Here is a 12,820-nt window from a genome sequence, read left to right as displayed (position 1 = left end):
TTGTGGGCCAATAGTCCTGATGGTGGTGCTAACATCTAAATTGTAATAATCTTAACAAAAAAAAATCATAACAAATCAACCGCAGGCCTACATGCTATCACTTTGCAACCACCAGCAGTAGGCTCCATATGCTTCAAGCTGGCAGGAATTATGAACTCCATCACTCCGTTTTCTTTCTCAAAAACTGTAATACCTACAAAATCTCCCACATTTTGGTCAGTTGACTGCTATGCTACATCCTCAGACCGTCCTCCACAATGTACACATATTTTTTTAAACATCAAAAATTGAACCCAGTGCATCAAAATGTTTTACTGTAATCAGTAGGCCCCTGTGTGGCTTCTGCAAATTCTCACTTAATAAAGTAAATCTCCAATGTTCATGAAAAAGACAACATTTTCATTACATGGTAGATGGTCAGAATTTTATCTCAAAAACGTAATCTATCTGTCTGTCTTTCTATCTGCATGCATGTGTAGCCTTACATGCATTGCATCCATCCATCCATCCATCCATCCATCCAACCATCCATCCATCCATCCATCCAACTTGTCCCGTTGGCTAAACGTTGGGTTATACCAATTTCCATCATTTGAATGTTTAGCCTACACGCCGAATCGCCGATACAACGACGCGAAATGCATTAAATTCAGATGGTAGGATAGACTTGACTACTGTAACGAACTCTTAAGGCTCTCTTTTTGTACCAGCCTCATTGTTATACCTCCAGGAGTAGCCTACCCATGGGTGTATTAATAGAACATACCCAAGTAGGGTGAGCATGGCGCTCATGTATTAGATGGCGCTGCGCAGTGCAGTGCTCTGAGAACATGTCCGTGACAAGATCACCATCTTGTGGTTGAAGCAGGACCCAGAGCACTGGTGGAAAATAAACTACTTAAAATAATAATAATAACAATAATAATAATAATAATTCAAGAATAACTGTACAAATACAATTGCATTAATACATCATGAGATTATTGTCTGTCTGTCTATCTATCTATCTACATATTGGTCGAATAGCCTATGGCTCTGAATACAAATAAGTTGGTTCTTTGGGCAGAACATTTGCTGGTAGCCTATAACCTACTATTGACACCGTTAAGGTCATTTTTAGTTAACCCGAATAACATACTCCTTTTCCACATTGAAGTTAGTAATTTTCCTGCGAATTAAATTATTAATATCAGCCCAGAAGCTTGTAGGCTACAATCCCAGAAAAGATAGGGGGTTTCATCCTTGTTCCAATCTCACATTTATATCTGGAAAAGTAGGTCACATCAGGATGTCTTGTCTTGAATGACACTTCCTCTAAAATAAACAGCTCTTTTCTTTTCCTATTTTTTACGAGGCTTGGTTTTGTAAAAGCATAGCGCATAAGAGCATGACTTTGCGTTTGACTGGCTCAGTGGCTGTGTAGCTACGCGCTGTGAAATTCATAAACTTTGAACAGACGCTCGGGGGTTAAGGCTAAAACGGTAGAGAAATGTTAATTTATCTTTATTGGGAATAAAGACTACGTGTATGTATGTACTGTATATCGATACGTAGGCTACAGCAAATAAAATGAAGGGTGCGTGGCTCCAATTTTGCTGAGGCTACATTTGCCTATGACCTACAAGCGCAAGTCACGTCACGTAAAGGCTAGTTCCCATAACCGCAGAGGCTGTTACGGTTAAGGGTTAGGGTTAAATTTATGGTTAAAGTGGGGTTACCGTTATGTTTTGGGCTATGTAATGTTTATGATTAAGGTTAGGCTTAGGTATAGGGTTGGGTTAAGGATTAGTTTTAGGGTTGGGGTTTGACCGGCCTCTGCGTCTATGGCAGCTAGCCACTAAGTCACCCGGCATTGTTGTTGTTGGTATCTAGGTAACCCCCAGAGGGATTCCCTGGGTTGTTGCAGGATGTAGTGTTTGGGTTAATATCAAGTGCTGCCTGCCTACTGCACCAACAAGTCAGTCTAGATAACAAATGGCTAATTTCGAGTCATAACTACATAATAATAATAAGCTAATAGCTAATATCACTGCCCAGGCGTACCACATGGAAGGTCATGGTGGGGACAAGATAGTGTTGGTGAAGAGGCTCTCCTTGTCCTGTGATAGACTGTTATCTCAACCGCAGCTGGCCTGCTGCCCCTCTCACTGTGCCCTACCTGGGAATGGCAAGGACCTGTTGGTTCACACCCTTCAGAGCCGTGAAGAGGTCAGTAGGTCACATCACGTTATTGTAGGGCTGTCTCATGTGGGGCAAATGTACAGATTCAAGGTCTTAGTGGTAAAGTTGCGTTTAAAAGACATTCAGTACCTGAAGGTAGTTTAACACAGCCAGAATATGTCCTAGAACTTTTAATTTGCTCTCTGGTAATGTCATAATATCATACTTTCATCATCTCTGCAGCCGCTGCAGCTCCAAGGCCACCACGGAGAGATCACTGCCCTTGTGTTTGGGGCAGGGCAGCCTCTCGTCCTCTGCTCAGCGTCGGCTGACTATGTGATCTTGTGGGACATGGAGCACTGCTACAGAAGAAGCAGGCAGGGTGAGAGACTGACAGAGATCCCAAACCTGTTCAACGGTCTCTGTTTGATACAGTAGAGTTAAGGTCCTGTACCTCAGCCATTCTGCCTAAAGTAAACAATTAAATACATAACATAGGCCTATCCATGTAAGCGCAGTGTAAAGGATAGTGTCTCTGTCCAGTCAGAGGTTCAGCTCCTATTACATTCTAACAAGATTCTCATCACTGAATTGGGCTAGTTAGCACATAGATTAATTACTATATAATAACTATATGCTCTACCACGACAGTCCTCCAGACTTCCAACTAACACCAGCTGGTTGGTCAAAGTTGGCAATCCTGCCGCAAAAAAGAAATGCATATATTAAAATATCCCTCTCTTCTCCCCTATGCTCAGATTATGTGAGGGTCTACTGTTTGAATGAACATTGTGTCATTAATTGCCAGCACATAAAGTCTAGACTTGTGCATTTGTTTGCAGGTGTAGTTGCTGATGGTACAGTAATTGGGACACTCTTGGGTAAAGTGGTCCATCTCTCATTCAGCTGCTCTGAGGACCAGGTGTCTGCCTGCTCTGGAACCGTTGTCTACATACTGAACTCTAAGGTAGGGAGGCTGTATCTTAGAGCTAAACTGTGCTTCATTTCCTTATCCGTTCACTTTCCTAGCCTATTAACTCCAGCTGTGCTGAGTAAACCTATGCTGTAAACATTAACTGCTGAGTAGGCTTACACATACAGTAGAGGAGCCTGTATTAACTCAAGCTTCACCTGTATTAACTCCTGCTGTAGTCTACTGTGGCCTGTATTAATGGTGCATTCGTTTTTGGTCGGAGGTGGCAAGTCGCAAGTGGCAAAATACCTACCTCCGACCTGTGTGCATTCGAGCTATATACCATTATATCACAGTTACCTAGTTATATCTATATACCATTATATCACAGTTACCTAGTTATATCTATATACCATTATATCACAGTTACCTAGTTATATCTATATACCATTATATCACAGTTACCTAGTTATATCTATATACCATTATATCACAGTTACCTAGTTATATCTATATACCATTATATCACAGTTACCTAGTTATATCTATATACCATTATATCACAGTTACCTAGTTATTTCTAGTGCATTCGAGCAACTGGGGGCTGAGAAACATATCCGAATTTGCGACGAGGAAGTGCGAGTTCATGCAGTGTTTTATTTAATAATTCCTAGTAGCAAGTCGCAATTTGCCACCTCCTAGTTATAAACGAACGCAGCATAACTCCTGCTGTAGTCTGTATTAACTCCTACTGTAGTCTATGTTAACTCCTTCTGTGTGCAGAGGGAGGAGGTGCTGGCGGTCCTGCCGGGTCACCTGGGAGCTGTGACCGCAGCAGAGTTCTGTCCCTGGGACCCGGTCTGCCTGGTGTCCACAGCGGAGGACCGCACCTTCAAGGTAACCAACCACACCAACCGGACTGGTGGTGTAACTAACTTCTGTACGCCAGTGCAATTCTTTTGCTCACACCATGTTATTTAAGTTAATGTACTGTATTATAAGTATTATTAGGATCTACCAAAAATATATGAGTAGTAGTAGTAGTAGTAGTAGTAGTAGTAGTAGTAGTAGTAGTAGTAGTAGTAGTAATAGTAGTAGTAGTAGTACTACTAGTAGTAGTAGTAATAGTAGTAGTAGTAGTAGTAGTAGTAGTAGTAGTGCTAGTAGTAGTAGTAGTAGTAGTAGTAGCAGTAGTAGCAGTAGTAGTAGTAGTAGTAGTAGTAGTAGTAGTAGTAGTAGTAATAGTAGTAGTAGTAGTAGTAGAAGTAGTAGTATATTATTGATCCCCAGGCGGGAATTTTAATTTTGTTTGTTCCAGGTGTGGGATGTAGAAAAGGAAGCAGTTCTCTATCAGTCCAGCGTATTGTCAGGTATGTGAGGCGTGAGCACGGTCTCTGCTGCAGGTTGATGTTGTGTGGACTGCTTCCACATACTGTCTCTGTGCTCCCCAGCCTCTCCCCTGCTCAGTGCAGCTTTCCTGGAAGGGAGCAGGCAGCTGGTTACTGGCTCTGCTGATGGACAGGTCAGACACACACAAACACACACACACATGGACTCACTGCAGACAGAAACACAAAACCATATACACGCAAACTCTCTCACACACATGCACGCATGCGTGCGTGCGCACACACACACACACACACACACACACACACACTCTCTCTCTCACACACACACACACACACACACACACACACACACACACACACACCTGCATACATCCTCCTCTTCACTACTCTCCATGTGACATCTCCCTGTGACTTCCCACGGCCGTTCTGTTCAACTCATTCATCTCAGACATCTTGGATTTCATATGGTTGCAGTTATGGTGCTTCTCTTTCCCTGAGGACCACAAGTGCCGTCTGGTAAGCAGACTGGACCTCCACAGGGCCCGGCAGAGACAGCAGAGGTACCTGCAGACTGTGGACCAGCACACAGGTGACACCCTTCTCTTAAAATGGGTTTGTATGAGTTTTAAGATGAGATAAGATATGTCTCAACATAGGGTAGCCTACAGTAAGAAAACAAAAAACAGCACACTCACTCACATTCCACCATCATACATAGACAAGCAAAATTACAACTACAAACACAGTACATACCTCAACAACTGTTTACCCAGCCCAGGGACTGCGGGTGGAAATTAGCTGTTTAGCTATAACCTTGTACAGTGCATCTCTCCCTATTCTATAGGGTAAATGTCTACTGTACCTTGTCCCTGTCTTAAAAATAAATAAAATCAATCAATCTACCTAGCTTTATTGGGGAGGCTGATACAATAGCACTAGGGACAAAGGACCTCTCATGTTCCTCTTTGCCACGGGCATTCTAAAGCGCCGACCAGAGGGGAGCATCTCAAACTGTTTGTGGAGAAGATGGCCAAGATCGATGGTTTGTTGGGTTTCTCTGGTCTAAAAGTCATGTGTTTCTCAAGAGACTATGAGGTCACGTGTGTGTTTCTCTGGTCTAAAAGTCATGTGTTTCTCAAGAGACTATGAGGTCACGTATGTGTTCCTCTCTAGGTGTGTGTGTGTCCTGTGCTCCTCTCTAGGTGTGTGTGTGTGTGTGTGTGTTGTGCTCCATCCTCTCTAGATGTGGGTGGCCTGTGCCCCTCTCTAGGTGTGTGTGTGTGTGTGTGTGTGTGTGTATGATGCTCCTCTATAGGTGTGTGTGTCCTGTGTCCTTCTCTAGGTGTGTGTGTGAGTGTGTGTGTGTGTGTGTGTATGATGCTCCTCTATAGGTGTGTGTGTGTCCTGTGTCCCTCTCTAGGTGTGTGTGTGAGTGTGTGTGTGTGTGTGTGTATGATGCTCCTCTATAGGTGTGTGTGTCCTGTGTCCCTCTCTAGGTGGGGTGTGTGTGGAGCTGCCTGACTCAGTGGAGGTGGTGAGGCCAGTTCTCAGGATGAGCTCTCAGACCTGCAGGTCACCTGAGACGAGCAGGTGAGACAGGAGGACAGCATCATCAGGACAGTGGTCTGACATGTCTTCCTAACTGGGATGAGGACTTCATGCTGTGACGCAACATTATCATTTGACTTCATATTATGTTGGCTTTCTACCGTGAAAAATTTATGAAGTAAAGCTAAGTTAAATCAGCTTTAAATCGAGCTATTTCACTTCTCTAAAACAGTCATATTCAGAATGCGTCATTGTTTCCATGAGCTAAGGATTGTGTGAGATCCAGGAAAATATGATATCAGAAAAGTAAATATATGAACGTCGTTTATCTGCTATTACAGCTCCACAGGTCGGTGCAGTCACCCAGGTCTGGAAGCAGTCCCTAGAGTGTCAGGTCTTTATTAGCACCCTGGCTAATGGGGTATTACAGTTACAGCTGTCTACACAGCTGCAGTGGTGCCATGGTGCAGCAGGCACGCGTGAGTCTATGATATGAAGGCCACAGGATGGCTTGTTAGAACACTGTCTGTGATTGGAGGGCCGCAGGCTGGCTGGTTAGAACAGCGTCTCTGATAGGAGGGGTTGCAGGCTGGTTGATTAGAACAGTGTCTGTGATTGGAGGGATGCAGGCTGGCTGGTTAGAACAGTGTCTCAAAGGCCTGGTTATTGTACCACAACAGAAAGCATTGCCTTGTCTGTCTGCACCACAGGTGTGTTCATCTGTTCTGTGGCTATGCTTATGCTAACCCTAACCCTTAGCTAACTTTAACCTTTATCACATATAATCTAGCAGACCCCACATTCCCCATTTCAGATGAATTACTCTGCATTAAGTCAGGGGTTCCATTTTGTGTGGTATTATCCTCTCATGTCCAACATAATGAAGTTCCTTTCAAAAATGAGGATGCTGCATTGGGTGTTCTCTCTGTGTCGCTGTAGGGAGGGCAGCTGGCTGTGGCTGGGAAGCTCTGATGCTCTGTACCTGCTGGACCTGGCTACGTCAGAGATCATCACAGGACTATATCTCCAAGGTATGCTGCTGTGGTGTGTGTGTGTTTATCATGTGCGTCCCATATACCGTATAGTAGGTTACTAACATTTGCAGGGTTGGCAGAAACTCTTATCAGGTTGGTAGTTTGAATTTTCCAGGACGAGCTGTTGTTGATCTTGAGGGATTTTGTCTCTGCATCTATGGATCCATTGAGTGTGTTAGCGGCGACAGGCTATATCTAGAGAGTGCACCGTTTGACAAAACTTTGATATTGGCTGTTGTATATGATCATAAATAGCCTTATAACATGGCTTATAGTGCTAAATTCTGAACCTGTCCCTTAGGGTAGCTTTGGACGATGGGTATAGGAAAAAACGCTTTACTGCAAGATGAATTGTGACATAGTGGATGTCAATGTGTGTGTGTCTGTGTCCCTCCTTAAGACGAGCCCAGCTTGAACATCACCCATACTGGATCCTGGTCCATATCACAAGCAGGAGACAACAAGGTGATTCACATTTGTATTTGAATAAAACATAGTATCGTCGATATACTAAAGGAGCCCTTCATCGTCTGTCTTCCTACAGTACCAGTGTAATTAATGTACTGTACAAAGTTAAACAGAACAGGCTATAAAATCCAACCCTGCGGCATGCCCTTCATAAAACATTATAGCCCTTAAATCCAACCCTGTGGCTGACTTAGAATATGATGGAAGCCGATCGTAGCATAGACTGTAGAGGGGTTTCTGTCTAAAACCCCTGTCTATTGGCTATCCATCTATACAGGGTTTCGTAGATCTACAGCTGCATGTCTAAAGGCAGCCAGCAGAGGGCAGACTGAATGTGATAACAGGACATAGCTGCTGGCTGTATGGTCTAGTTCAGACTGACTGCACCTTGCTGTGTTCCTCCATAGTGTCCATTCCTCTGTCTTATCACAGATATTACTGATATCTTTTACTGCTGAAATCACACTTTCTATTGAATTTCTTATGGAACTTATGTGGAGTTAATATAGAGAGATGAGTAAGTGTACTGTATTAATCTATTTAGTTTAAAACAGTTCAAGCCTCCACTATCACGATGGAACGATGAGGAGTTTTTGAAAACTTTTAGTTTTAGTTTTATTGAGTCTCCTAAATGTCATTATTGAATGTTGTGTTGCACGTTTCAGGTGGTGTATATTATACAGTAACAACTGCCTGTTGTTATTCTTCATCCTAGATGCCCTACAGTTCACATACTGAAACTTTGGTATTTTTATAAGTCTGCAATTAACACTTTATGGTTTCACGAGACCAGGATAATGTGAGATGCTCAGCTTTAACAAGGTCTGCTGTTTGTACCCTGGAGGAAAGGGAGTTTTTCTGACTTTTCTAACTGAGTGGAGGGATCACCCCATGGCAGTTGCTTTTACCCAGTACTGTTATATTTAGATTCTCCCATACAATAAGGACACCTTTTATATTGCTTGATTGTGGTGTATTTTCTCTCATAGCTTGTCCTCCTTGCCTCTCTTTCTTTGTCCCTCCCCCTCCTCTCCCCTGTCGGTCTCTCTCTCTCTCTCTCTCTCTCTCTCTCTCTCTCTCTCTCTCACACTCTTTCTCAGATGGTGTGCCTGGTCAGTTCTCTGTTTGAGCCAGATGTGTGTGTGTTGGAGGTGAGGCTGCCAGGCTCTTTGGACAGCTTGTGTGCCCTCCTGGACCGAGCCTGGTCTTCTGGCCAGAGCCTCTCTGTCCTGCCAAGGTACCCCTCAGCACACAGAGAGGCCACAACAAACTGATACACTATACATCCGACGACTCGTGATCCTCCACAGAATTAACCCACCACTGTAACCAGTGTTAAGTATCTGGTAGGCTGGTGCAACTCAGGCTGGTAGTGTTGGTTCTAACCCGGGAGAATTAACAGATGTACTCTGGCGCACCTCCCGTGTCTGGCCTAGGTTAGCGTTCGGATGTGAGACAGCCTCTCCACCCCCTCTCACGAAGGAGCCAGCCCTGCCTGGCACTCAGCATGGGGGCACATGGAGGGGGCATCCTCTTACCATTTTAAAGGGAGTCTATTTTAAACCTGAATGCCGCCTGGGTCGTGATGATGGCTCAACAGTATTTTAGTGCTGAAAAAGCGAAAGTTATGCATCCATAACTGGAAAATGCAGCCCTCTTACTTTCACTAATGCTGTTTTCCTTTCTTTCTGCGTCTCCCCCATCTCGCCCCGGTCCTCCCAGCGCTCCCCCCATCCCTGACTCACCCCTGAATGCTGAGCTGAGGAAGAGAGAGCCTAAACAGACCCCAAAAAAAGGTCAGCATGTTCACACACACACACTATCACACACACACACAAACACATACACACTATCACACTCACCACCACCACCACCACTTAGGCCAATAAATGTGGGTTTGGGAAGCATCAACCATTTGATGATTTAATTTCTGAATGGCATGTTGAGTGCTTAGTTAGGCCACAGGTCGCTCCCCTGAGACGATCTCAAGAGGGCTGGTTTGGCTCTTGTTTACTGACAACCTCATCACATCTGCAACATCAGAGGATGTTCTTCCGCTGCATCAGAAGATGCTCATGTGGCTAACAGGTGTTATTTTTCTCTGTATGCCAGTGCTGCAGGGTGTGTAGCCTGTTATTTCCTCAGACAGACAGACAGACAGACAGACAGACAGACAGACAGGTATGTTCTCAGACAGACAGGCAGATGTTCTCAGACAGACAAGCAGGTATGTGCTTAGACAGACAGACAGACAGACAGACAGACAGACAGACAGATAGACAGGTATGTCCTCAGATGGACAGACAGACAGGTATATCCACAGACAGTCAGACAGACTGGTATGCCATTAGGCAGACAGACCGATATGCCCTCAGGCAGACAGACAGGTATATCCTTAGACAGAGAGACAGACAAACAGATAGACAGACAGACAGACAGACAAGATATTTCCTCAGACAGACAGGTAGATAGGTAAGCTCTCAGACAGACAGGTAGATAGGTAAGCTCTCAGACAGACAGGTAGATGGGTAAGCTCTCAGACAGACAGGTAGATGGGTAAGCTCTCAGACAGACAGGTAGATAGGTAAGCTCTCAGACAGACAGGTAGATAGCTAAGCTCTCAGACAGACAGGTAGATGGGTAAGCTCTCAGACAGACAGGTAGACAGGTAAGCTCTCAGACAGACAGGTAGATAGGTACGCTCTCAGACAGACCATCATCAGCTGGCAGCTCTACACAGCTCTACTGGAGACAGCAGCTCAGACTGTGTTTTCCATCTTACCATTACTGACAGTTAGCATGGTGCTGAGAGCTGGCTGTTAAGTAGCAGGGCTCCCCAGTGTGTGTGTGTGTGTGTGTGTGTGTGCTTGACTTGTGTACAGAACAAGGGGATGAGTTCACAGCTGGTGCGTGACGGCAAAATCAGACCCAAACCACAAATTCATCAACTCTTGCTTTCCTCTTCTCTCTTTCTATTACAGCAAGCCGTCTGTATCCCTCAGGCCTCATCCTCTCTCTCTCTCTCTCTCTCTCTCTCATAGGACTAACCCTTTCCGCCATGTCAAACGGTTCAAGTGCTGCTCTGAGGCTACTTGACTTTTCCTAATTTTGCCTATAGCTGACAGGAGAAGTGTTTTTGGAAAACCACACACATGTTTTAATGGCTGTGGAAAAAGTGAGCTCAGTGTGCAGCAGAGAGGGGATGGGGGGTGGGGCAGGGGAGTGAGGGAAGGAAGGAGGGAGAGAGAGCTAGGACTAACTAGCCCTAACTCTAGGACTAACTAGCCTTAAATCTAACCCTATCCCCGCGGACTAACTAGCCCTAACTCTAATCCTAACCATGAGGACTGCCACAGCGTCCAATCACTACTGATGACCTGTATTGAACACTGACCGTCAATAGCTTGTGCTGGTGGGGGAATGGCACTGAGACATCTGCCATGAATTATGTTGAGTTTCCTGCCTTTTCGGAATTGTGCTGTCCCCATGTTCCAGTCTGTCTGTGTCTGTGTCCTCCCTCCCCACGCTTCCCCCTTCACTCTCTCTTTTTCAGGCCTTGACAAGCGAGTGGTGAGAGAGCAGGCTCTAGTATTCCACTCCAAGGTGCGGTCATCGGGATACAGTGAGGCCCCGAGGTACGTCCTGAGAGACCCAGGAGCTCAGAGCTGAAGAGGATCGGGGAGTTGGGGGTGTTGCTCCATTCAACTCACTCTATATAAAGCAGCAGAAATGATCTCAGGGAACAAAACATAATTTGCAGACAGAAACAGGGATGATGAGCAGGTAGACACTGGTAGAGATTTATTGTGCTTTACCTTAATTCTTCCTGGATCTCTTGACATTATAGTGCTGTCAGTAGTGGATCTAGGTGTCATGGCTTGGTTTCTGTTCTGTCTCACGGATCATTCTGTGTTGTGTTTGGTGCCGGGCCGTGTTGGTTTTGTTCACCGTTGTATGGGTCCAAGTTTCACACTTCACTTCCTCTTTGGTCATATTTTATGAGGAAAAATCAGGGTGCATTTTCACCCAGTTGCAAAACCTGGGGCATCCCTAGATTGGTTCGTTTGGGCATACATGAACACAGCGATCTGGACCACAGTTCCGGACCAAATCAATCGGACTGAGACTGCCTAGAGAGGGCGGTCGATTTTCAATTAACCCACTGCGGGGGGATTTTGTCCGGGCGCAGAAAACCACAGGATCTGACCATAGCTCCCTCTCTCCTCTTATCGCATGTCAGTATAGAGACAAGTCTCAGAGATGCAGATTCAAGCAAACACAATTCAAGCAAACACAATTCATACTCAGTGATTAGAATGACCAATGGCCACTTATCTGGCCCCCGGGTGATTACTGTTTTTTTGCTTCCCTCTGGAATATGTAGAGAGTGGGTCGTATGCCCACCTCCCTTGTTCTCTGTAAAGCGCATTGTGTTGCCTCTGGGTATAAAATGCGCTATACAAAAAAAGCTTTGATTGATTGATTGATTGATTGATTGATTGATTGATTGATTGATTGATTGATTGATTGATTGATTGACAGTATTCTGAAGTAGGCTAAATGTAGTTCTAAAATGGCCTGGCTGTTAACCTTGAGTTGTTGTTTTTCTAGAATGAACATGTTCTCACCCAACACCAATGTTCAGAAGACTTTAGGACTCAAAAAGACCAACAAGGAAACGTGAGCAGCTCACCTTGTCCATTCACCATAGATACAGGTCCTAACAGAATATTGAGCACACTTTGTTTTCATATGAACATCAACACTGTTTTTTTCATCTTAGAGGAAGCCTGCTCAGAGATTACCCAGCAGACACTGGGGCACCTAGTGTTCTACACACTCACCTGAGCACAGCCCGGTCCCGGACCCCTGTCTGCTGTTGTCAGTACTCAGGTGACACTCCTCCCCACCTCACCTGTCTGCAAGTGACACTCCCCCATCAGTCATATGCACTAGATACACTTCCTGAAAGAAACAGTCCTATCTCACTTTGAAAAGTACCATCGACTGCTCCTGAATGTTCCATTTTACCGTTGCAATTTGTATGATGTTATTATTTGGTTGGAGTTCCTGCAGTCAGGCGTGGTGTCGAGGTGAGAGCTGTTGTCTCTGTGTGACTCTGTCCTCCCCAGGAGATGGGAAGCAGATGCTGTGTGGTCTGGGAGACGGCTCTGTGTTGTTGTACAAGTCGAACCTCACCAGAGAGCCTTCAGTCTACACAGGTACTGTAGTGCCTACCTTCCTCCTCTCTGCCTCACTTTCTCTAGACTCTCCACAGAAGCGAGGAAACCCACAGGCATGTTGCAGCTTCCCTCCACTCTTATTAGTTTGATTGTTTATTGAAT

The 12,820-nt window shown here is 44.9% G+C and overlaps 1 protein-coding gene across 1 annotated transcript in view; it reads left to right on the top strand.

The window, feature by feature from the left end:
• The window catches only part of wdr27 (WD repeat domain 27), a gene marked incomplete at both ends in the record, with an annotated part of 44,014 nt that overhangs the window by 552 nt on the left and 30,642 nt on the right, over positions 1-12,820 (top strand). The window contains 16 exons of the mRNA XM_084458890.1: positions 2,128-2,208; positions 2,404-2,542; positions 3,003-3,127; positions 3,857-3,970; positions 4,392-4,443; positions 4,525-4,595; positions 4,900-5,014; positions 5,411-5,467; positions 5,922-6,015; positions 6,913-7,004; positions 8,610-8,712; positions 9,198-9,271; positions 11,029-11,110; positions 12,087-12,155; positions 12,259-12,368; positions 12,608-12,697. Coding sequence (XP_084315016.1) covers positions 2,128-2,208; positions 2,404-2,542; positions 3,003-3,127; positions 3,857-3,970; positions 4,392-4,443; positions 4,525-4,595; positions 4,900-5,014; positions 5,411-5,467; positions 5,922-6,015; positions 6,913-7,004; positions 8,610-8,712; positions 9,198-9,271; positions 11,029-11,110; positions 12,087-12,155; positions 12,259-12,368; positions 12,608-12,697 — 1,468 coding nt within the window. The remainder of the gene's footprint in view (positions 1-2,127; positions 2,209-2,403; positions 2,543-3,002; positions 3,128-3,856; positions 3,971-4,391; positions 4,444-4,524; positions 4,596-4,899; positions 5,015-5,410; positions 5,468-5,921; positions 6,016-6,912; positions 7,005-8,609; positions 8,713-9,197; positions 9,272-11,028; positions 11,111-12,086; positions 12,156-12,258; positions 12,369-12,607; positions 12,698-12,820) is intronic.

Source organism: Borostomias antarcticus (genome assembly GCF_949987555.1).
Source record: "Borostomias antarcticus genome assembly, chromosome: 25".
Classification (NCBI taxonomy): domain Eukaryota; kingdom Metazoa; phylum Chordata; class Actinopteri; order Stomiiformes; family Stomiidae; genus Borostomias; species Borostomias antarcticus.
Note: the sequence above shows the minus strand (reverse complement) of the source record. Positions and strands in the feature narration are given on the sequence as shown.